Source organism: Vipera berus, assembly GCF_964194415.1.
Source record: "Vipera berus genome assembly, chromosome: 1".
Taxonomy (NCBI): domain Eukaryota; kingdom Metazoa; phylum Chordata; class Lepidosauria; order Squamata; family Viperidae; genus Vipera; species Vipera berus.
Window position 1 is genome coordinate 108,761,505 of NC_138202.1, and position 27,166 is coordinate 108,788,670.

The window sequence follows — 27,166 nt, forward strand, 5'->3', positions numbered from 1 at the left end:
ATTCAAATATTTTCCAAGATGGGCCTCTCAGCTTGTACTAAGTCCTTATGTTGTTAGATGTTTCAAACTAAATCACAAGACATGCATCATTCAGAATAGCTCTGTGCTGGTAAAATGTATTCTGCTTCGATTCTCTGTGGCTATTTCAAAGACTTAAGATGCTGTCAAATGACTTATTCAATAATTCAATATTCAATAATCCTGCTTCATTCATGGACTTTTACAGGGATTCAGGCAATGTTATCTTTCATTTCTAATGCCCCCAGCTTTTTCCATTACTCTTCTATTATTTTTTTCATAGAAAACCCCTTTAGGAGGAAAGCACAACACATATTTTGAGTGAAACTACTAGAAGCCCTCTGTTTAGAAATAATCTTATTTATACATTCTGCAAAGTGCTTACATAAATTTACTATTTAATGCTAAATTTGATGTAATTGCTACTGCCTTATTGTTTGAATGAGATTCAGTGATGCCTAAGATATATTTGTCATTAAGATTTCCAATTTTTTCCTATTTGTTTCCCATGTTCAGCATACTGGTGTAGAAGCATCCGAGATTATGACTGGTTATACCCAACGGCTTCATTGATATAGTTTTCCCTCCACTCTTGAGCTTTTGCCTTTGTCCCAATGTTGTTGTCCCCAGTCCTTACCAGCATATTCAGTCCTGAGCTACTGCCACTCTATCCCTTTTGCAGTTGTGTAAGACTTTCCTTGTGATAATGGCGAAGTGCCTGCTGAACATGTTCTTCTCAGTATTTGTGAAATGCAACCAGTTTATTGCCCAAACTTTTCCTTGTAGGTAGTTCATTGTTGGATGCCTAGAAAAGCAGTTCATTTCTAGTTAAGTAAAACTAATTGATTTGGCATTTTTCTATTTTGACTGTTGGCCAAAACAAGGGAAAATGTTAATTCTCTGATCTACATAGCGTCCAGATCTCCAAAATGATCTGAAATAGTCAGAATAGTGGAAAATGATCACAACAGTATGGAATATGTGGAGTTTAAATTAAAACTGAGAGTGTTTCAGGATAGGAAGATTGGCCATCTGAATATGCTTTACTATACTTGTACCAGAACTCTGATTTATTTGACTTAATAATGAATTACAAATTCAACTTGAAGGCTAATTTGTTTTCTTTCAAATCTTTTACTACCAAGCTATGCTTGAATATATGCTAAAATCAAAGTTATTTGACATAAAGAATTTCTAAAGAAATGCTTTTAGAAACTCAAACAGGATTACATTCTAGGTCATCAGTAAATAAACAGGCAAAGAGAAATAAAAATTAACTGAAAGGAATTACTCATTTGTTTGTTTTTGTGCCTACTGTTGGAAATGATGGAAGAAGAGGAATCTAGCATGTGATTAAACAAGCACATAACTATCAATCTGTTTTATATGTGGGCAACAAGCATCCATGTTCCATCATTAGCCATTGGAGAAACCTTCATTTTCAATACGGTCATGACTGGATAACCTGGCTGATTAGACAATTTGTCATTTTGCTATCCCCTGACAGGATAAGGTCAGGCTTCATCATTTAAAAAACATGCATTGCACTCCTTTTTTTCATCCTAGAAAACTAATACTGTTCCTGTACTCCACATTTCTTTAAAATATTTGATAAAAAATCTCTTACAAGCATCACCCTCTTGGGAACTACAAACAGTAAAAGAGATAGAATAAGGCTAGTAGTTAAATAGTAGTTTTCCTCACCAATCCAATGATCATAAAATGGAGCAGGCTTCCCAGGCCATTAATTCTAGGTTGATGAGCAACCACAGCAAATCATAGCAGTGGAATTCCAGCTTAGCTCTGGATATCACTCTTGAGTCATCCAAACACTTACTGTGTCAGGGACTCTGGCAAAATTATGTCTCTAAGTCTCAAGTTTCCAACTCATTTCACATGATTACACCAAAGGAGTATAAACTAAAGAATGTAAACTTCACTGTATATCACTGTAACTACAATTAGTTTTGAAAAGTACAACAGTACACTGCTGTGATTAGAAGTTCAATATTTTCCAAAAGTGAGGATAGTGGGATTTCAACTAAATAGTACCATCACAGAAAAAATACAACAACACCTTGAACATCCTTCATTATCATAACATCCATTGTATAGAACTCACCTAGTCAGTGGTCCAGCCTACATCAAGCAACCAATTACCACCAATTAAGGTAAAACAGTCTCAATCATATTAGGAATAACTTGCAATTTGGCCATACGATTGGTAATAAAAAATATTTAATCTTGAACCAACAGTGATCAAAGATATTCACTGTATTAAAAGTAATGTTTCAGATTGGACCCTCCAGCTTTTATTGATTTCTGTCAATTGTCCCTTGTGCTCTGGTGAGTGTATGTATGCTACTTGCTTATTTTCTCTGAATATAATTTTTAGTCTACCCAATATCTACTCATCATTTTTCCCCCTCTGGGCTTTGGTATACTTGCAATTTATTGCAACTCAAAAAATGGCTGATGGTGGTTCACAAATCATGTACAGTCTTAGACTGTAATTTACCTCTAATGACTCTCTTATTAAAACCAACTCCCAGTTTACATTTGAAAAGGACTCACAGAATATCAATAATAATAGCAATTACATGGAGAGCCATACCAAAAAATCTTGGATGGTATTTCAAACATCTGCACATTAACAAAATTTCCATCTGACAGTTACAAAAGACCATACTGCTTGGATCTGCATGCATATTATATTGATACATAACAACATCCTAGATTCTTGGGAAGAACTGGATACAAATGAAGGCCAACACCAGCTAAAGATCTGGCAGCTATGATTTCATGTTATTGTGTATATAATAAATTGTGTGTATATATATATATATACACACACATACACCCCTAGGTTCTAGGGAAGAATCTGATGCATATGAAGGCCAACACAGGTTAAACAACTGGCAGCTGTGACTTCACATTTTTGTGTATATATAATAATAATCAATAAATAATTAAAGACAAAGAAAGTCAAAGAAGAACTGGAAATAATAAACAGCAAATAACAGGCATAGTCAAGAAAATCAGCAGATATGAAGCTTGAATTGCACACTACAAAAAAAAAACCCAAACCCCCACAAAACCTGTAATTTCAGCCAAATCAGAAAAATTTCTACCAATCCATCATTAATGAGACTGTAATGAATCAATGCAAAGAAGAAACAATGCAGTTATAATTGTAGATATGGGACAACCAAAATAAATACAACAAGAACGCAGCTTGACTAAAAGAGGTAGCTAAGAATAAAAAAAAAGGTGAAATGAGAGAACTGGTGGAGAAATGGTGGAGAAATGGCAAGCAAGTTCAAGAATTGGTCAGCATGGTTTTTGCTTGAAACATTTGATTGGTCTACACCCACTCATTGCCAGTTTTATGACATATTGCAAGAAGGTGAAACTGAAGAGTGGCTAACATCTGGCAAAACTTATTTGATAATGAAAGGTCCAGCAAAATGGGCAGCACCAGACAACTATAAGCAAATTGCTTGCTTACCAACAATTTTCACATTACTAACAATGTGGTAGTTGATGCAGTCCAACATCCACTTAAAAAAAGCCCTTTCTACATGAACATAAAGAAAACCACCCAAACAGCAGAACAACAAAATATCAGCTTCTAATTGACAAGATGATTATGGAAAACTGCAAGAGAAAGAAGATCAACTTGAATGGATTGCTTACAAGGAGGCATTTGCGTCCCTGCTACATGGTTGGATAATCAATTACCTAAAAATAACAGGAGTCCATAGAAATATTGGAAACCTTGTGCAAAGATAAAGGGCATGATGGAAGACACTGTTACTGGTCAATGTTGACAGAATAGAAAAGGTTAATATTAAGAGAGGAATATTTCAAGCAGACTCACTATCACCACTACTATTTGCCATTGCACTGATTCCTCTGTCAACAATACTGAACAAGTCAGGCCATGGCTATCAAATGTCAAAAACATCTGCCAGGCTATCCCGCCTTCTTTACACAAATTGAAGCTGTATGGAGAACACATCTAAAATAGAATTATTGCTCATCATTGTCCATATTTACAGCCAGGGTATTACAATAGAGTTTGGACAGGACAAATGTGTCACCATCAAACAGGGAAAACTAGTGAAAGCTGAAGGAATCAAGATGCCCTATGGAAACAACAAAAGTTCTGGATGAAGGTGATCACTACAAATATCTGGGCATCCTTCAAGCTGACAACATCAAACACAATAAAGTCAAGAAGGTTAGATGTGAATACATCATAAGAGGGAAGAAGATTTTAAAATCCAAACATAGCTGAGGAAATATCATCAAGGCAATTAACACCTGGGCAATTCCAGTCATTAAATACACAGCTGGAATAGTGGACTGGACTCAAACAGAACTGAAAGCCCTGGATAGAAGACCAGAAAAATAATGACAATGAATCATGTCTTTCATCCATGCAGCGATGTTGACAGACTATTTATCAAGGAGCAAAGGTATGTGGGAATATTGTTAAGTATACCAAGCAGTTGAAGAAGACAAAAGGGCATTGGATAAATAGCTGAAGGACAGTGAAAAAGATGCACAGAAACCAGTACACCATGAATACCAAAGAGAAGAAGAGATTATTTTTTTCTGTCATTGCTCATGTGTGTATCACCTAAGATAAAATTTACTGTCCTGAGCAAATTCAACTATGCAAGCAAGCTCAAGAAAGGTGTAAAAAGATGTTCCATGTTTCACCCAATGTTGGAACTGCATCCCAGTTGCAGATTAAGGGCCTTCTAACAACAAGCAAGAAGATATTAACTTCGATTTTCATGTGGCCAACCATGTATTTTGACTTTCATTTTTACTTCTTCAATAAAGAAAGACAAAACTCATTGTTGTAGCTCTCTGTTGATAAGAGAAGAGTAAGTTTTCCTTATGCGTAGAACAGGGCTGCAATCCACCAAATAGGTTTCCAATAATCATTGCATATGTATTAAAACAGGGCTTTTCAACCCATGGTATGCGTACCATCAGTGGTACTTTAGCACCTGGCTGGTGGTATGAGAGCACTAGCTAATTGTAGTGGGGGCTACAGCTGATACAGCCACCCAGAAGTGTGGATCAGCTGTAGCCCGGCGCTGATCCTGGAGCTTCATTTAGCAAGCAGCATGTTTTCCAGAAGCGCAAGCAAGTGAGCTGGGCAGGAGCCCAGGATCGGCGTGTGCAGCTACAGCTGAGCTGCGCTTCTAAGGAGCCGCCCAGAAGCGTGGATCAGCTGTAGCTGCACACGCTGATCCTGGGCTTCTGCCCAGCTCACTTGCTTGTGGAAAACATGCTGCTTGCAAGTTGCACTGTCTCGGGGGGATCACATGATCCCCTTTTGTGACCTTCTGAGAAGCAAAGTCAAGCTGGATTTAGATAAACAACTCTGGGACTAACTTAACAACTGCAGGGATTCACTGAACAAACATGGCAAGAGAAATTAGTAAATGGCTCTCCTCTGCCTCTGCACGTGCACAGGCAGGGCCGTGATTTTCGCCGGTTCACTTCACCTGGCTGGGCAGTGTAGCACTAGACAATGGGAAGGAGGGAGGGAGGGAAGGAAGGAAGGGACAAAGAGGGGAGGGAGGGAGGGAGGGAAGAACAATGAGAGGGAGGGAGGGACAATGGAAGGGAGGGAGGGAAGGAAGGAAGGAAGAAATGAAGGAAGGAAGGGACAATGGGAAAGAGGGAGGGAAGGAAGGCACCCATCCCAGTCCCATCCCCCTCCACCAGAGACTCATGGATTCCCCCCCCCACAGGAACCCCACAACCTGAGTGATGAGCTGGCCATGCACCCCCCCGGGCCATTGACTTTGCTTGTCAAAAAGTTGCAAAAGGTGATCACATGACCCTGGGACACTGTGAACATCATAAGTATGAATCAGTTGCCAAGCATCCGAATGTAAATCACATGACCCTGAGGATGCTGCAACTGTCATAACTGTGAAAAATGGTCATAAGTCACTTTGTCCAGAGCTGTTCTAACTTCAAACAGTCACTAAGCGAATTATTGTAAGTTGAGGACTACCTGCACTTTATGATTTTTTTTCCTTTTTTTGGGGGGGTGGTCAAGTTTTTGACACTTTGCTAGGCAACTGGTGGTACTTGGATAGTGCCTTATCCTAAAAGTGGTACAATGAGTGAAAAGGTTGAAAAGTCCTGTATTAAAAGACACAGTAGCTTTGCAGAATACATTTTTGATATCCCTATAGATGTTAGCCTAAGAGAGCTAACTCCATTTGTATTCAGAAAAATTCTTTCATCCATTATGTAAATCAAAACTCTACAAATAACTACTGAGGAATAAATGAACAGTTATGGGTCAGTTCCATCTGTTTGGACAATCCTTCCCCCATTTCTGTCTAATTAAAAAATTGCTGAAAGGGGAAATTCTCAGCTCAAAAAAAATGGCATGCAAGTTAAAGACTGAATCACACTCAACAACATCCAAGTGAGTATTAATAGCATACTGATAAATTAAGTAACACTATATTGGGTATTGGCAAATACCCAGGAGGAATCTAGCCAAGAATGCTGAATATCAGAAGCCACTAATTCTTTAACATGAGTTTCTTTGCAATTTATCCTGTTTTCTTTGGAGACGAAGTTTTGTATGACACATGTTCATTTAAATGCTTGGTATGGATGTCTACTTCTACACAAAGATTCCGGACAGTTAATACATAAAAGCTTACTAACAACATAACACAAAGGTAAAAATTGTAATGTAAATGTAGTAAAAAAAATCCACACATAACGCAAGTAGTTCTTGATATATGATCTTTCATGTAAAAAACCATCCAAAGTTACAAAGATGCTGAAAAAAATGACTTAAGACCAGTCCTTGCACTTATGATTTATGACTTCATCCTAGCAGTCACACAATCAAAATTTGGGTGTTTGGCAATCAGCATGTATTTATGATGACTGCAGCATCTCAGGGTTAAGTGATTTCCCATTTGTACCTTTTCTAGGAGCTTCCAACAAACAAAGTCAATCGGGGAAGTCAGATTTCCTTAATGGACATGGCACAAAAAGGTGGCAAAATGATGTGTGATTTACTTAATGACTGTGCTGCTTAGCAATGGAGGTTTTGGCCCGAATTGACTTACCTGTAATTAAACACTTAAAGTGGCTCCTAATATACAGTCTGAAAAATAAATATCCAACCATACATCCTGGAATTAATTAACAGCCTGACTTGTGGACTTGCGGATTTAAATTCCCAAAATTCCCCAGCCAGGCTGCCTGGGGAATTCTGGGAGTTGAAGTCCACAAGTCTTAAAGCAGCCAAGTTTGAGGACCCCTGCCCTAGAAGAAGCCCACAGGGTCAGTGCCATCAAAATTTCAAGAATGCTGTTCTAAAGGATGGGCACCCCAAAAGAGGAGACATTTTAAAACTTAGAGGGATATGGGCAGTCTGTAAATATAAAATATAAATAAATAATAAAATATTGAGGACCTCATGGCACTTGAGGACCTCACGTCAGCAGAACAGAACCCAATTAAAGTTTTATTTTTATTTATTTTATTTTAATCCCATTTATATCCCGCCCTTCTCCAAAGACTCAGGGCGGCTTACAATCTAAGCACAAATCAATGTGCTTAGCAGTAGCCTTCATTCTATGTATATGCCTGCTTATTAGGGCTTTCGCCCCCCCCAAGCGGCATTATTACAAAGTCAGCTTATTGCCCCCAACAATCTGGGTCCTCATTTTACCTACCTCGGAAGGATGGAAGGCTGAGTCAACCTTGAGCCTGATGGGATGCGAACCTGCACTAATTGCAGGCAGCTGGTATTACTTAAGGAGGCATTAGCCCACTGCTCCACCAAGGCTAGTTTCTGGAAAAGTTCTTTTTAATTTGTAAGATAGTTTAATCTTGTATTTCAGGGGTATCAAACTGCTGGCCTGTGGGCTGGATGCGTCATGCGGAAGCCACACCCACAGCTCCAGCAAGGGGAAAAAAGTTGCGATACACGTGAGACAACACGTGACACAGTGAGTTTGACCCTCCTATTGTATTTTGTATTTTAAATTTCATGTTATACAGTATGCCTTATTTTAACTGCTATGCTTCTGACACAAGTAAATGCGAATAAACAAACAATAAAATGTTTAGTGATAAATTGAAAATAAGAAAACGGAAAGGGAGGCATGAACTGAGATATTTGAAGTTACAGCCAGTAGTGGGATTCAGCCAGTTTGCACCACTTCGGCAGAACTGGTAGCTAATTTTTTGTTGCCCAGGCCCAGAATGGACTTCCGGAAGCGGCATCCACACAGAGAACCGGTTGTTCACATATTTGAATCCCACCACTGGTTGCACCTTATGATATCCTAGTGAAAGACATACCTTCATGGCCGGTTCCCTACTCAGATGAACTTGCTGTAAGTCATGTGCCCTAAACTATTGTACTCACCAGATTGAATGACTATGACAAAAGTCTAATGCGGAAATAATCTGTCGGAAGAACTTTCTGGCTTCTTTTGGTGTTAATCTTCCTTTCTTTACCAGATAATCGAAGAGCTCTCCACCTGACACGTGTTCTAGCACCAAATATCTGAAACAAGGGGGGAGGGGGAAATTCTTTTTGAAAATGTGATCACACATATGTTTGAAAACACAAAGAGAAAACGTAATCTTCAAAATAACTAATACTTTTGTTTAAACTGCAGTGCACGAACTTTTGCAAAATGGCGCAGATGAACATTTTTAATCTGGGCAATTAGCGACTAAGGTTTTGGAGATCTTACAGTTTCTCAAGTAGAGATTTATCAAATAAAATTAAATTACTTCTCTGTTTTCAACATCTTTTACTGACAGATTTCCAATGCTGAGACAAAGTCAGTGTAAAAATATAGTAGATAATTATCTAAATGCGGCACGTTTTCTAAAATAACATAACTGGCATGAATCAATAAATTACCTCATGATATTTGCTGCTTGATGGAAAGGACAAGAAGACACCTCCCTGACTCCAAGTATACAAAGCCAGCCTTGCAGTTGATTAACTAGCAGACTGTTCAATTCTCCAGGTTTGCAGCAGGTAACATTAGAAGATACTCAGCCAGCTAAGCAAACATTCTGTTTGTTCTCTGCCCAATGTTTGCCATCTGAAGCAGTCATGTCATTCTGCCTAGCAAGAAATTCCACCTTTGTGAAGCCAAATCCTAAGCAATCTTGAGTGGGAAATCCTGTCCAGAGCGGCATGTCACAAAATATGATTACAAGGTCTTAGATATATCCCTTTTCTTTATATTGTCTGCAGTATAAATCAGAACTGGATATTTATTTTATTTATAAGAGTTTTTTAAATCTGATCTTTATTTTTATAAATAAATAATTTATATGTTTAGGCCAGGGTCACCAACCTTTCTGGGTTTACATGTGTGCGCATGAATGGGACTGCATGTGCGCACGCAAATGGGCCGCGATTGAGCATATGATGCAAATGGGGCCATGAGTACTTGCGCGATGCTGCAATGCTAACGTGCATGGGGGGGATGTGTGAGTGTGCACACGTGCGTGCACTCACCAGCAACTCACACAGCCTAGTGGCCAACAGCCCATGGCCCGGTAGTGGGCCACGGCCCACAGGTTGGAAACCCCTGGTTTAGGTTGGGAACCCCTGGTTTGGGTTGGGAACCCCTGGTTTAGGTTGGGGACCCTTGGTTTAGGCAGTACATTTTCTTAATTTTTCTGTCACGGAAGTCTATTGGAAGACATGTTTCTCCAGTTTGTGGATGCAATAAATCTGGCAAATCTAATTCTCTATCAAAAATGACTTTAATAATTTACACAACACAAGGACTCATAACTGGATAAAACCACTGGATAAGATTACACGTAGATTTAAGGCACAAGGCAGAGTTAAATATAATATTAAGTTTAGAAAGCAGTCAAAGATACTGATTGTAAACTCAGCACTTTTGTTAATCTCTGTAGTAGCACAGTCTTTGTTTTTTAAAAAATAGCTTCTAATCCGCAACCTGAATCATAACATAAATCAGAAATCAACATAATCTCAAGAAAAAATAAACATATCTCAACACACTCATCAACATCTTGGGTAAGAAAAAAACCCCAAAGGTTATCTGGGAGACAGTGATAACTCAGTGGACCCTTTATTATTTTTTATCATCTATCAAAGTCAGAAACAGAAACAAATGGTAGAAGACATTTTGAAAACAGGTGCTTATGCCTTCTCAAGTGACAGAAGAAGAAATAAAACCATGCATTCCAGTTTAGCAACATGAGGAGAGTGGCAGACCTGTTAGTTAAACAATGCTCAAGACAGAGGAGCAGTTGCACAAAGGAGGTTATGTAAATAAGGCAACATCCCAAGTACTCTGATCCTAAATTACTAATGCACCAGAGACGCTAACAGAAACAGTGTCTTTGCATGGCGACAATTATGTTTAAAATTGCCACTACCAGATGGCTTTGATTAAACAGTGTTACTTTAATGCCCAACTCCTGCTCAGTGCTCTTGTTGTAGAAACACAAATGTCAAACTCGTTGGAATGGGAATACAACATACTTACGAAACACTCCAAGCTAGAACTATTAATTACAGGTTTATTACTCTGAACCTTGCAGTCTTTGCTGAAGACGTATTTGTACACATATTTGATTAACTAAGTTGCAGAGCAGTTCCCAGTGTGGGAGGTTCCTCCTGGGTTGCCGAAATAATTACTAGCATAGCTAATTTTGATTTACTATCCCTTTAAAGACTATTCAAAAGTCATGCAAATCACATAGATATTTCTTTCTGACCTATTTCTTCTTCCACTACAGAAATTATACCCCCTCAAAAAAAACAATAAAAAACACACCAAAATCGCACTGTGTGAGTTGAATCTTAAATTACAGTCCCTAGAAAAGACCTAATGTTCCTATGCCATTAACAATGAATGAACTGAATGAACAAAAACACAAGGTCAAGGTCCTGCCCCCCCCAAACAAATAACCCACTTTTTTGATGGAAGATCAACATGTCTGCCTGAACATTAACTGAAGCTCTCTTCTAGCATGAGACACAACTTTCAATCAATGTGTGGAGCAGAGATCCTCTGCATCTGTCTCCTGCAGAACAGCTTCTAGCTGGGGGCCCTTTAACATGATATAGTTCTTCCTTTTTGGATTGGTCTGCTTTATATGCATGAGTAATAGGGAGAAAAATGGGTAGTATGCTTTATCAGCCTCTTTGAAATACTACCACAGGTAGGGAGTATCTGAATACATTAATATTGGGACACATTCCCTAAAAAAAAGAAAAGAAAAGAAAAGAAACCAAAGAAAAAACAGTATTAAAACAAAGCATCAGTGTTCTATGAACATTCCATCATGTCCTTGTAGTATGACAATAAAAACAAGAGTTAGAGCTACACAACAGAAATGCATTATCTGTAATTCGTTTTATTGTAAAGTGATCATCGGAAGCAAAAAATTAAATAAAAATAAGGTAATAACTTCCAAAATAAAGTCAAAGGGCAACAGTTAACCAAGTACAATCCAGATACAGGATTCCCAGGGACCTGATAACCTGACTCCCAAAAGGGTTAGAAATAGACATTGTCCTTAGATATTTGACCCCCTTCCTTGAGTGAGCCTATCTGAAGCTTCCCTCTGCCCATCACTATCCTGATCTGTGTCCTTCTTTTATGTCCCCTTCAGAATTCTCTATTTTAAAATAGTTTTCATTAAAAGATTTAGATACTTAATAAGAAATACATTCAAAGAAAAAAAAATAAAGTAGATGTGAAAAAGGAAAAAAAAGAGACAAAGAGATAGAAAAAAAGAATAGAACACAAACACACACATTCATTTGTATCTGAATATATATGAAAGGGGTGTCCAAGCTTCTCGGCCATCATACATACAAGTCTAACCAAAGGTCTCTCTCTAAGATTACATCATTCTTCTTTTTAAATAGTTTAATTCTGTCCCCTTCAGAGCTCTACCTACATTATATCTACCTACATTTAATGGTACCATTACTAAGCTTCCTACTATATTCTATCTCTGGATCTAGTTCAGAAGAAAACGTGACAGAGGAAAGAGATGTATAAGAAAATATAGTTTTTTTCTAGAACCAAATTCCTTTTATGAAAAAAGATACTACTTATTTTCTACAGAATCCTTAATCAAAAAGGGTCCAGACCATACTGACATATTACAGTTATTTGATTATGTTTTTGCAATGCCATTTTATATTTATTAAATCATCTCTATTAGATATTAAGCTCATTATTGGTGCAGCATGTAAATAATTCAACACTTATATAAATTCTTATGGCAGGCATGAATTTTTAAACCCCAATTTGGTACTGAGCCAAGACCTCTTCATTTTAGAAACTGGGGAGGGTGAAAGACTGCTTTCTTCCAACAGAAAAATAAATGCATGTTTGCCTGCATTTAACCAGCTGCTGTTTATCTGAAGCAACCATTTAAGTTATATTTATGCCTGGGGATTTTTCTTTTGGTTTGTTTGTTTGCAGTTTTTCTTTTGTTGAAATCTTTAAATCTTCAAGCCACTGTGAATGAAAGACTTTTTGAATGCTACTTTGCCAATTATTTGTAGTATGTAGTAATGTATGATTAAAAGCTGGCCAGAGTGATGTCTGTTAACTGGATGTTCCAAGCCATTGTTTAGTAGTCATTCCTTTCAGAGAAGCCCATTTGCTTTGTGGTACCAGCTAATTATCTGGAGCTTCTAGCAGTCCAAATGCATTTGTGAATGTTAGTTTATGGAAGGGTTTTTGTTGCTGCTGTTCTATTATTGAGAGGGCTTGAGCCACACTTTACATTTAGTAGAAGTGTTTCTTTAGCTTTTGAGGCAGATTCTTGCTTTTATTTCCTAATACGGTGATTCCCAGATCATTCCCACAACTGATAAATGAGTTGCTGTTGTGTTTTCAAATGATTTTCCGTGTATTCACACTGAATACTGCATCTGCAATCTACCTCTACTGTCTTTTAAAGCTGACTGACTTTTGATGGAAGTAACCCCTGTATATTCCATTCAATTCTCCTCAGTTATTTCATCTATTCTCCTCAATTCTGAGACCTGACATGGTAGCAAATAGAAACCAAACATGTCAGCTCATAAGAAATGAGGAAGGAAGGGAGGTTCGTATAACTACACAGATGAGCACTCAATCTTAATTACAGATGGACTTTTTTTTTCTTTGTGCTTTTAGTGCTTCACACTGATTGGAGAGTAACAAACTATATAAGAAGTGGAGAACTGTTTTTAAAAGATGATTGAAAACAAGATTGCTCTATCACATGAAGCATGTTTCTGCACTCTTAACACCAAACAATAAAAATTGCTAAAAGGTTGCAGCTTTACATGGATTTAGGAGCAAATACTCTCTGATGAATGAAGTAGAAACCACCAATGGCCTGGTAGAATAACTCCATAGATGTGAAAAGTGCTTGTGAAACAAGAGATATTATCCCTTTAGTAAGACATTGGAAATAGGCTTTCTTTTATTCTGCCTAAACAAAAAGACTCTGCTTTTCTTAGACTTTGTACAAGTAAGGTATGAATAAAGGTTCTCAATCTCAGAGTTAGTAATTAGCAGGTTTTATCTGCTGGGATGGTAATACTCAAAAGTTTATTTTTTAGGTAGGTAAATGAAGAGCAGCAGGATCAAACATACTATTTAATAACAGAGATAAAACCAAGGATAATTTTTGGCAGGGATTGGGATTGTTAATGCAACTTAATTACACTAGAAATATTTTAATTGTCAGATTGGAGAAGGTGAAATAACCTGAATGGAATATAAACATATAGCTACTTTATGGTCTTACAAGAACCCAATGTAAGTTGATTGGAGAATTCTGTGAGTTGAAGTCCACACATCTTAAAGTTGCTAAGATTGAAAAACACTGGTCTTGGGAATGCATTCCAGGTGGGGAAAAGAGCTGAACTAGAAACAGAATAATCATTTATATCAACAGTTCAGGACTGGGTTACAGATACCGGGATGGATAGTCTGGTGGTGCAATATAGGCTGGGAGATATCCTGACTTGCTTTCACGACAAGTGGAATTGCAAGCTATAATGTTCCAAAATTGAATGACAGTGACATGGATCTGTGTTTCCTTGCCCTCCCTCCTTCCCTTCCCTCCCTCTCCCTCTCTCCCTTTGAGTCTACCAAGACCCAGAATAATGTTTCATTGGTTTTTCAGTTTACCTGGCCCATTATTTAGCAGTCAACCAGGAGTGTGATGCAGAAATCAAGCCTAAACTAAGATTTTGATATCAGGATAACTTCTTGACAAAGTAGCTGCTGAAATCTTCTCTGAAGAATCTGCCCATTTCTTCCAAGTGTTTGGCCATTGCAGCAGAATGGCAGGCTTGATGGCATCTATAGTTTTGAGCATTTACTGTATTCCCAAATAATGTATTTAAAAGTATAACTACTCTTGGCTGTTAAGTGAAGACTTGACCCTGAAGTCAGGATTATGCAACATGTTCCTCTTCCAGCACAACATATAAACTGGTGGTTCATTTTTAGGAGGGAGTCTGTTGCTATATTTCATACATGGCTAGGGTTATACCCACAGACAAAAGCAAAAGGAGAAATATAAAAATAGACAAATAGTTGAGAGGGAGAAATAAAAATGGAAGAAAAAGAAGATATAATAACAAAAGAGAGAGCAGAAAAATCCAGGTAAAGAGAGAAATGTTTTTGGGATACCACAACTATGGTAATTGAAGAACTGAGGAAAATGGGCTGATCCCTCATTAAGTGGCATACATGGGACAGCATTGTACATTTCCATCAAAGTAACTCACGTGAGACCACAGTGATATAAACTTGAGTCTCATGTATCACTGCAAACCTTTCCACTGATGGAAATTATTAAAACACAAGGGAAGCATCTATATATGAAATTAGCCTAGGTGCCAAGAGAAGAGCACCCTGTGTCAAATCATAATTTTGTTCATGCAGAAATGTACATGCTTGATCACCTTTATAAGCTTACTTTAGAACAATCAGGCATAACATTTCTTTATTCATTCTTGCAAGGGGATACTTAGTACAATTATTTCAAAGGATGATATAACAAAGGATGATATAACAGAAGAACAGAGTTGGAAAAGATCTTGGAAGTCTTCTAGTCCAACCCCCAGCTCAAGCAGGAAACCCTATACCAGGGGTAGGCAACCTTGGCACTTTTATGACTCGTGGAATTCAACTCCCAGAATTTCTGGGCCAGCCAAGGTTGCCTACCGGTGCCCTATACCATTTCTGACAAATGACTGTCTAATCTATTTTTGAGTAGAAGCAGATATCCTTACCAAATAAAACTGTTTTTCAGTAGCAGTTACCATGTGCTTCTGTGTCAGAACCCATCGTTTGTTTTCTTATACTTAGGTATTTGTGGAGTCCTTGGTCTTCTCTGAGCTTGCACAACATTACACAACTAGGTAACATCATCATGATGGATAATGAAATCTTTGTCAGAAAACAACCAAGAAAGGAGAATATTTGTGGCTCAGGGTTGAAATGAGACATCCTTGGTGCTCTCTGAGATTGGTTCTTTTTTTTTTAAAGATGTTTCATTATCCAAACTAGGTACCATCATTCAGTGCTAGTGACAACTATGCTCAGAGAGAACCAATGACCCAACAGTTCAACCCTGAGCTACAAATATTCTCTTCTATTGTTACTAGTCTTTTTTGTTTTTTTAAAAAATAGAGTTAGTATCTTTTTACTTCATATAGTACCATAACATACTAACTAAGCCATTGTTTTCATTTACATAGCATCCCTACACAAAGGAGTGGCTTTTTAATGTGGTTCTGCCAAAGAATTTAGTAAACCTTCAGGGTTTATACCGTACCTTAATACAGCTCAATCCAACCAAATTCTGGTTTTGTATTATATACAAATGAAACCATTATGCTTTGTTAATAAGCCATGGATATTAGCGTTATGAAGGCAGCCATTATTTGGCAGCTATTCAGTTTAAGGCATTCAGTCCGCATGATGGGACACTGTTTTTAGAAATGATATATGCATGCAGCAGAATTATATACTGCTTTTTTTTCCTGGCCATCATAGATTTTTTTTTAAAAAAAAGCAGGTCGAACTGATATATTACAGGAGGAAGTAGTGGAGTGCTTTTCCCTAGTCTATTTGTTTTCTATGCAAAGAGTGTTAATTGGAAAAAAAGCATTTAACTTGAGATTTCTGCCTTTGCAGTCTGAGTCAGCAAACCTAAAAGCTGGACTCCACTGCATGCTTACATCTCCTATTAGTAAATGTCTCCTCCATAAATATTGGAAAGGAATGGGGGAAACAAAAGAAGAATGATATTACATTGGCTAAGCTAGGCAGCAACGTTTTTATCCCCCCCCCTGATGCATTTTCACTCTTAAATTAACTGTGGAAAAATGATTTGATTCATGACTACATTAGGAATCTACTCAACCAAAGCTCCTTTGTCACAAATTAAATAATAAACCCAAAGTCAAACATGATTTGTGAAATTAACATTTATCGAAGAAACAGTCCCCATGCTGCAACGCTGTCTTTGGCATCTGAAATATCAATCTTAATTCATAATATGCCTAAGAAAACCAGGCCACCAGCACTGCAATTAAGATATGATGTTTGATGGAACGCTGATCAACTAACCTGAGACTAATTGTAAAGGGGAGAAAATTGTGCTGTGTTGTATTTGCTGGCAACATCAGCATCCCACTCTTAAACCTGAACTTTACAAAGTATGAAATTATTGACACAGAGCTTTTCACCCCTCCACAGTCATACTCCATTACTATATTATCCAAAACTCATTAATTGATTTATTATGTTTCCACATCAGCAATCATACCAACTGGCTCTAATAGCAAGCAATGGCCTTTAATATAACATCGGTATCATTTTCTTTAAATTATCATCATCAATCAAATAGCAACATTTTTATACTTTGACAATAAATATCCTTCATCTTAAGGTTCTGGGATATGGCTGTCTGAGAAGCACTTTATTACTCTATTTTACAAAGAGATAAACTGAAATTTCAGCACCCCAAATCCTTAGATTTACACAAATATTATGCAAGTGGTATCAGGTCTAATATTTTTGAAGTGATTGATAGTTTGACCACAATACATTTTTCAAACATAATTTGATTATTTATGGACTATGGTTTTTTTTCACCTCTTGTTATTTCTTTTTTTATATACAAATTTTATTGATTTTCTGATATTACATTCACATATTTGAAAAGCAACGTGGTGCCTGGGTAGTAGTAATTCAATTACATACAGATATTATTAGTACAGATTTCAGATTGCTACCACAAATATTTGCTCTCTTTTTCCTTTCATATATACTGTCTATTTGTAAATTAAAAGACAGGTTTTATCCTATCCATCACATAGAAAATAACTTTCTTACATATATCCATAGTTTTTAGTTTACACATATTCTAATTGTTTTAACATACAATCTTTTAGACAATCAATGACCTAATAGATTTTTCAATTTTAATTTCCAATAACATTTAGATTTAACGTTTGACATTTATCATTCCCAAGATTTTTAGTATACTCCCAATTCATCTATCACCATTCCTCACAAAATCTAATATTCAAAATACACATCCCATTTACTTAACTTCTCACCCTCTATGTCAACAAGGATACAATATAATATGCTTCCTTTTTGCTAATTTTCAGTTGTTTTTTTAAGTAGTAATCAAAATTTCTTTTTATTTCAATATTTAACGCTTCCTCTCTTCCTCTTTATATGTGCTATCTCTTGCTTAAACTGATAATTTTCATTTTTAACATTCCATATAGACCTATTTATTACTTTCAACAACAAGTTTTTAGCTTATCTACATTATTCACCTTTACATGACCTTTATGCACAAATCAATATTCAAATTAGCTATTAGTATTTATACTGCTAAATTTTAATGACCAAAATTTTTTCTTTATCTCAGTTTGTAACAATGTCTTGTGTTCAACATACACATCTTATCTATTTAAGTACATTCTGTTTCAGTTTTCAATAAGATGGTCGAAACTCCATTCTTCTTGAGTCTTATTCTGGCTTTTTTCCTTTGCCAAATCATCTTCCACGTCCTTGTTTTTGGGTCATCGAACCAATCTCCTTGTAATATCATGTATATTAATTGATATTGGCAAAACCATCCAGTCACCATTTTTTTGAGAGGACTTGTAGGTCTAGTGGGTCATCTCTTTATTCTTCCATATCGACGTAGTTGTTCTGAATTGTTTGTCTTCTCATCCAACTGTTCTTTTTCTGGATCCTCTAGTTCCTTCTGAGTTGTATACAGAAACCTTTTCCTTTTTCCAGGTTGTCAATGTCTGTTCTGGATTTTCAAATATAAATATTTGTTTAATAGTAGATTCTTCTGTCATGGTACTTGAATGTTTCATTTTTTCTATTGTATTTTGTATAGATGGTTCTTTAATTGTGGTCAAAGTTTGGGCTTTCATATCTGGGCTGTCTTCTTGTTCCTTCACATAGCCTCTTAGTATTTCATTGGTTGTGGTAAGAATTTGGATTAGTGTTTTTAACATAGCAAGAGTTTGTTGATCTTCATCTATAAATAAATTTTGTTCCTGGTCTTCTTCCATGTTGGTATTTTAAACTAAAGCCTTTACACTTAGAAAATCCAAAAGAAAGAATTTCTTTTTTCTAGATAGGGAACACAAAGCCTTTCACAGCTGTTGTTTCAAAGTTCTCAAGGTTATGTATCTTATCTATTTCCCTGGGCAGTTAATGTTTCCCTCTGAGTCCCAAAGTTGTCTTAATCTTTTCAGTTTTTCTTTCTTTTTTTCATAAGAAAGAATCCAGATTTCCAACAGAAGTAGACAAAGAACAATAGGAAATAAAAAGTCTTTCAATCCACATGCTTTGAGAAATAAAGTTCCAATTGGGAATCAGTTACTTTTTCAAAATTTAAAAAGCCCCTGGGTATTTAGTCACCACTCTTTTTGGAGGGAGGGCTGAAATCCCCCTTCCCTCACCTCTTGTTATGATTTCTATTGAGGATGTAAAGATATTCTTACCAAATCAGTAAGGAAAAAATCTCCTATCCCTTAAATCTAATCAGTGGGAACAAATGTCATATATGATAATAAATCCCAAAAAGGGCACTGTACATAGTGTCAGTCTAGTCTGTTTTGTGATTCTGGGGGGAAAAACACACAAGAAAGTATAGAAGTACCTTGATAATAAGCATATTTATTGTGGCATCAATCTTTGTAAAGTAAAGCACAATTAGTTACCAGCACTATCTAACATTGCCAGGGTGGCTCTGTAGCTGTTGTGTTGTACATGGATATGAGAAATCTCGATTCCAATCTGTGCTCAGTTGCTATGATACAGCATAATCTGCTTTATAGGGTCAATGTGACTGTATGGCTAATTATTACACATTTGAAAAAGACATGTTGCAAAGCATATTGGTATGAGTGAAGCAGTTCTGTTCAAAGCAGTAAAGCAGTTCTGTCTAATGGAAGGTTTTAAAACAGCTTCAAAACCTTTCTGGGTGGTTATACATCCACTTCACTTAGCTGGTACACCCCCATGCTATTTGTTCATCCTGTATATACATTTGTGCAGCTAGCCAGAGAAAGTCTTCAAAGCAGCTGTGCCAAATTTCCATAGAAGACAGATACTTTAAGAAAGGTCCCTTCTCTTACAAAAGACCTCTTTCAAATGCTTTGTGTAATCCTACTAATTAGATTCCAAATCAGACTTTTATGATGCAATTAACTTGCTCTATTCAAAGAACTTTACAAAGTCAGTAAAGCTATCTTCTGTTTTAATTTTTTTCCCTAGTGCTTCTTCTCTTATTTTTCTTACCATTAAAAAAATCCATTAAGAAATGAAGAGAAAACCCTCTCCCCCAATATTTGATAACATTCAGTGAGAAAGTGGGTAGAGTCTGGAAACCATGCAAGGTAGCAAGGTATCATACATAGAACATTAAACATGTATTTTAGTGTGTATTTTTTGGTGGTGGGGAGCTACAAGTCAGTTTTGGCTCCTGGTGACTGCCTAGGGCAGGGGTCAGCAAACTGAAACAGTGAAAGAGCCACTCGGAACCAGTTCCCTCACAAAAGGAAAAACTGGGAGCCGCAAAAAATGTGTGCGCATGCGCATACATGTGCGCATGCGCAGAACAGGGTTTGACTGAAGAGTGGAGCCAAGGCAAGATATGCACCTACCCTGCATATTTGAATTGATTGGTTGAACTTTTTTAGTCCCACTTTTTTTGGGGGGACTGCACATGGCAGAGGACTGGGAGCCGCAGGAGACGGCTGAAAGAGCCGCATGCGGCTCCGGAGCCGCGGGTTGCAGACCTAGGGCAGGGGTAGGCAACCTTATCTCTTTTATGACTCGTGGACTTCAACTCCCAGAATTCCTGAGCCAGCCATGCTCAGGAATTCTGGGCGTTGAAGTCCACGAGTCATAAAAGAGACAAGGTTGCCTACCCCTGGCTTAGGGTAATCCCTGTAGTCTTTTTAGGAAGATTTCAGAAGTGACTTACCATTCCTTCCTTCCCAGGACTGAGAAAAAATGACTGGCCCAAAGTCACCCAGTTAGTTTCATGATTAGGGCACAGTCTCCTGTTTCTAGCCTGATGCCTTAACCAAACTGACTCTAATTCTGAACAGACATGCCTAAAGCTTCACTTTTAATGCAATATTCTGTATTAGGAACTGCACAACACAAATGTCAAAAGAACATTTCTCTTGCCCAAAGACTAGCACTCTTTAGCCAATTGCAATTTTCTCAAGAAGATTAGGAAGGAATACACCAATACATATATTTAGTTCTTAATTCTGACACTAGAAATGTTTTTTACTGGGTGACCATCCTCAACTTACAACAGTTTATTTAGTGACCGTTCAAAGTTACCATGGCACTGAAAAAAGTGACTTATGACCATTTTTCACCCTTACAACCTTTGCAGCATCCGCATGGTCACATGAACAAAATTCAGATTCTTGGCAACAGGTTCATATTTATGACGGTCGCAGCGTCCCGGGGTCATGTGATCAACTTTTGCGACCTTCTGACAAGCATAGTCAATGGGGAAGCCAGATTCACTTAAGAACCATGTTACTAACTTAATAAATGCAATGTTTCACTTTAACAACTATGGCAAGAAAAGTTGTAAAATGGGGCAAACTCATTTAACAAATGTTTCACTTACCAACATAAATTTTGGGCTCAATTGTAACTCGAGGACTAAACTTTCTAGAGTTCAGTTACTCACATCCAGATTATGCATTTTAATTTTTACAGTACAGCAAATGTGAAATTGTCATAACTGTAATTAGTTATTGTATTTTGCTAATAGCTACACTTAAAAACAATTCAGGAACAGTCATGTGTGTCTACATAAACAAAAAGAATGAGAATATATTTTTATTCCTGGTATTTTTCCGGAGTTACTTGAGGTAAGATGGGTGGCCTATAAATTGTATAAATAAATAAATAAAATTATTTGTTGCTGGTATTGCAGTTCATTGTTGAAAAGACCTTTGAGAAAGAGAGAGAGAAAGTCAGAATGATCTGCACCTTCCACAGTTAATTCTTTAATTTATGGATCAAGTTTGTTTAATAAGAGTTTATTATTCTAGTTGTGTATAGTTTATATGTGATCATTACTTCCATTCCACATTCTCCCCTTGGTTTAGCAATCTCATTTTCAAGGAGAGCCTTGGTGGAGCAGTGGGCTAATGCCTCCTTAAGTAACACCAGCTGCCTGCAATTAGTGCAGGTTCGCATCCCACCAGGCTCAAGGTTGACTCAGCCTTCCATCCTTCCGAGGTAGGTAAAATGAGGACCCAGATTGTTGGGGGCAATTAAGCTGACTTTGTAATAATGCCGCTTGGGGGGTGTATGAAAGCCCTAATAAGCAGGCATATACATAGAATGAAGGCTACTGCTAAGCTTGTAAGCCGCCCTGTGTCTTCGGAGAAGGGCGGGATATAAATGGAATTAAAATAAATAAAATAAAAAATGATATTTTAAAAGGCTACCGGCTGAATTTGAATCTTGCTGATAATCTTGAATCTTTGTGATAATGTCAGAAATGTTTGTATTTTTTCTATTTTGAATACAAGAACATTGTGTGTGTTCCAAATCAATAGGTGATGCTGGTAATGAGATTTCTAAGAGAAAGTTAGCTTAAAGCTCCAGCCGAAGAAATCAGTGATCTCCCTAGGTTGAAAGGCAGAGAGAAGGGGAACACAAATTGTGATAGCATTCCATTCCTCTTGAAGACTGCCAGTGTAGTTAAATAAATAGTAATGAACAAAATATAATACTTCAAAACAAGACCTCTCTAAAACCTATAAAGCTAATGTGATATTAATAGCTATTAAAACATCAACAATTAAGATATCATGGTCCAGTAAGAAGATCAATCTTGAACTTCATTCCTAGTTTGGGAGTGGTAGAAGTCTCATCTAAAACTGGTGCACTGGCTTTGCCTTAACTACATCCCTTTGGATTACTATGACCTTCTTTGTAGGGAGGAACTGATTTTGAATAGGATTCAGAAATTTCAGTGAGTTCAGAATAGTGCTGTTAAAATACTGACTGGGAATGACTGCAGGGAATATGTAAAATCTCTTGTTAAAATAACTCCACCGCCAATTATCTATGGCAGGGGACATAAGACATTATAACCTATGTCATACACCTAGGCAATTTGAAAAGCTATATTCTTTTTTACAAGTCTCTTGAGGCTTTTGATATTCTGCCTGGTGAGCTTCGAGCTTTATATATGTATGTATGTATGTATGTATGTATGTATGTGTATGTGTATATATATATATGTGTGTGTGTGTGTGTGTGTGTGTGTATGAATGTAAGACAGATATTCTTCAAGCTACTTCATCTGCTGAGATGAGTTGCACTGTTAAATGGTTTTTATATTTACATTTTAATTCTGCCTTATTTATCTTTAATTAGAATTTTGTTTCTCATTTCACCTTTATAAACTGTAAGACGTGGTAATAAAACATAAGTATCTTAATACATTTTATATATCTGGCAATAGTCGCAATTCTTTCGTTTGTTGCTAGTAGACGTGGGAAACTCTGTAATTCAAATTGCCCTAAGAAAATGACAGTGGATATATTCATTAGTCCTGTGAAGTCAGTAAAATAAATAGAGTCAGTAAAAATAAATAAACAAAACATCAATATTGTGGGGGAAGGAACCAAAAAAGGTCTTAAATCTTAAATGACCTTTGATTATAATACTTCTTTTAGCTTTGAGAAATATATTCCCTTTCAAACTCCAGAGCAGATCTTCCCAGCTCGATGCCTTCATAAATATATATTATAACTTTCATCTAAAAGCTACCAAACTAGGGAATTCTGCTTTAGAGGAATGTAAAGAACAAGAAGAGTTCTATTAATTTATCAGTTGTGGAATTGACAGATTTGAAGCTGAGTGACAAGTTTCAACTGTTAATACATCCATGGCTTCACTGAGTGATACTGAAAGAGTTATTCACTAGTCTGTTTCTGTTGATTTGACTGGCCTACTCCAGCCACTAAGATGCTCCATGGTCTCCCACTCCCAATGTACTATATTATTCTCACTGCTTTTTTTCTAAAAAAAAAAAAAGGTGCCGGAACTCAGATGTGCTGTCACTGGGAGCAATGCCGGTGTCTTGCTAGGGTGTCGCCGCCCATCCTTTGCACCACCACCCCTGCGGTTCGGAGCCACATGCCATGGGGATTCCCCTCCCCACAGCCACTGTGGGGATTCCCCTCCCTGCAGTTGCCACACCGCGACCCGTGCTGAGCCCCTACCCGGAGCTGCTTGGAACCCCGACCCAGAGCTGTATTCCTTGTGGCAGTGGTCTCCGGCACCAAACAGCCTCTTTCCAACCACATCCAGAAAAATTTGTAACAAACATTGGAATTCTCAAGGCCATGTTTGGTATTTCCCAGCAATCTGTTACTGGAAGGAAAAAGCAATCCCTGCTGCATACCTGATCCCAGAGGAGCATTTGCATGTATGCAGGTATACTTAGGGTGCCATAGTTATGGATGAGAAATATTGGTTGCAAAGTTGGCATTTCTGGATGTAATACAGATATTTTGGACTTATTTTTGTTTCTTTGCATGTTTGATATTTTTAAAAAGGCATATGCTACTGACTACACTTATGCACATATGTAACATCTTTTGAAAGATTGTGACTAAACAAAATTTTAATCTACAGATAATACCACCAGAAATTATTTTAGCCTTTTAAATAAATGTTGTTATTGATGTTAAGCTCACCATGGAAAACATCATATATTGTTATGTATATACTAGGTTAATTATTTAAAGACTGAAGTGCAACATAACTAGATTCTCAATAATCTATTTTTCAAAACACACAACAGTCCAAACAAGTAAAAGTAAAGTCCAAATTAAGAATATTTCATTCTTAAGAATTGTTTAATTTAAAGTGGTTTAGTTGTAATAGATGGTTATAGATTCAAATAGTTTTCAAGAGTGTACAAAAGATACTATTTTTTTCTAGAATCAGCTAAATTAGACATATTACATTGAGAAAAATGTTTCACTTCCTTCCTATTACCTTAATTGATTTCATTGCAGAGATGTTAACATAGGAAATATATTATTTTGTTATCTAATTTTACCTTCCAAAAGACAGAAGCAGATGAAAAATGTGAGGTTCTTTCCTGTTGACTTTTTTGAATTAGCTGTTTTAGATTCTAAAAGTTTAGTTCCTAAAGAAGTAACCTTGTAAATAATTTTAATGTCCTCCTCTAGTGCAGGGTAGGCAACCTTGGCTCTTTTATGACTCAAGGACTTCAACACCCAGAATTCCTAAGCCAACATGGCTCAGCTTGGAAACCTCTCTCTTTCCCCTCAGCATGGCTGGCTCAGGATTTCTGGGAGTTGAAGTCCACAAGTCATTAAAAAAGAGCCAAGATTGCCTACTCCTAAAGCCAATAGAGGGAGCTTTTTTTTTAAAAAAAAAAAAAAAGGTGCCGGAATGCCGTTCTGAGTGTTCTATGAGAAAAAAAGCCCTGATTATTCTTCAATATGTTACAAGCCACCCAAAATCACTGTGTATGAGTTGGTCTGCCACATAAATTTGTTTAATAATAAATAAATAAATGTCAATGAATAATACCTACAAATATTTTTTATTTTCATAAACGTCATGCAGCTTTAAAACGTGGGGATGTTCTATCAACTTCAAGATGGCTATTTCCCGTTCCACCTAGAAGAGAAAAGAAGGGTACAAGAGATTAAAATCTATGTCTTAGAGTATATTGCAATGTTCTGTCTACCATCTTCCACTAGTTCAGTAATAAAATAATGTTGAAAAATAGATATTCAGGAAACGTGACCAGTTGACAGTAAAACTAATGGTATTTGCTTATTTTCTATTAAAATTATGTTAATGTTCATTCAAATGCATATAGGGTTTAGTCATATAACAAAAACAATGGAGTCTTATAAAGCGCCTTGGCACAAATATACGGTATATGGTATAAGCTTTCAGGGACTAAATCTTGTAAATTGCAGGAAATGGTATTATTAATTAGCAATAAAGTATATATAGAGAGATGTAGAGAATAACAATAATATACAAGTACAATAATTGTATCATATTTACAGAAATAATTATGATTCCCATGGTAAGTGTTCTTTCAGTAACCACCACGTTTCTAGAAATTCAAAGATTTAGAGCACTGAGTCTGTTTTACATAATGATGTAAAGTATAAATGGTTCATGAACTGCTAGCCTCACAGTTTCCCTGGATATTCTGTGATACCTTAACAGAATTTAAAGCACTATTCAGTGGAGAATAGTCTGAGGCCATAACTGAGATTGAAATTTTGCATTTTTAACTAATTCTGAATTCTATAACTCTCATTTCTTATTGTCAGAGAATATTTTAAAAATGCAAATTATAAACCTTAACTAGAAGCTTCACATTGTCTTTTTTCCCATGCAAAGAAAGTACATGCATGTCTAAGGTTATCTAAGCTTATATATAAATCAACAAAAAAACCTACAGATTCAATACCAGAATCCTCAAAAATTTAACATTCTTTAATGCATGAGGCACAAAACAGTCCCTAGAATACTGTATTACATCTCAAATACTACACGATATGTGGACTATTCCTAAAATAGGATACCTTGTTAAATAATCTGTAATTTTATGAATGAACTCCTTCTGGGTTCATTTAATTTGAACAAACATTATTTTCTTCATTACTGAGTGTTCTTCATATTAAAACCAAGTCATGAATGGTAGATATTACAGAATAAATTAATAGATGAATAATGGAGGGTTAATAAACTGTCCTGGAGATGGAATTTGAAAAAAAATACATGTGCCAGGCTATGTCAAGAAGCAAGAAATTCCAATGAAAGATATGGAGAATTTTTGAGAAGATTTATCTAATATTGTTGTAATACCTATATTTATGGAAGGGAAAAAATGAGTATCTGTCAGACCTTGATAAATGATTATGGCATTGAAATAACCATCTGTAGTAGCCCTTTGGGGTAAGACCCAGTCAAGAAGCAAACACTACAAGAAATACTATAACTAGAATTTGATATAAATGACAGTCTCTTGAAAGCCTGAAAGTGTTTTCTTTACCTCCCTCTCATATCAAAAAGAATCAAAGCAAGATAATGTTAACTTTCTTTGTCTCACCCTCCTGAGCTTTACCTGGGCTAAGTTCATGTTTTCTCAATGGCTGCCATATGTTTTCTTCAAGGTAATCTCATTACACCTCTACATCAATGAAGATGAGGTACTTTAATAACACTGCAAATAAGAGAGATCTGGGGGTGGAGGGGGAAGAGGTTCAAAGCCCCATCTTCCACTCCATCAAGGTTCATTTCAAAAACTACTTCCCAAGATTCTTTTTTTTCTTTTTTTCTTTGGCCAATGACAAGGAGAACTGCTTGGAATGTACATTCTGAATTGGGGTGAGATGCTTACATTGCTCAAATAAAACTTTTAAAATATACTGATAGTCCCCTGGGATTGCTGGATGGTGTTTGCTGTTGTTGTTCTGTTTATATATAAAATATTT

At 36.6% G+C, this 27,166-nt stretch overlaps 1 protein-coding gene across 2 annotated transcripts in view; it reads right to left on the minus strand.

Annotated features, from left to right (window-relative positions):
• The window catches only part of BRSK2 (BR serine/threonine kinase 2), a gene marked incomplete at its 5' end in the record, with an annotated part of 464,582 nt that overhangs the window by 141,506 nt on the left and 295,910 nt on the right, over window positions 1-27,166 (minus strand). For both annotated transcript variants that reach the window (XM_081315319.1, XM_081315318.1), the window contains 2 exons: window positions 8,459-8,599; window positions 25,240-25,325. In XM_081315319.1, coding sequence (XP_081171445.1) covers window positions 8,459-8,599; window positions 25,240-25,325 — 227 coding nt within the window. The remainder of the gene's footprint in view (window positions 1-8,458; window positions 8,600-25,239; window positions 25,326-27,166) is intronic.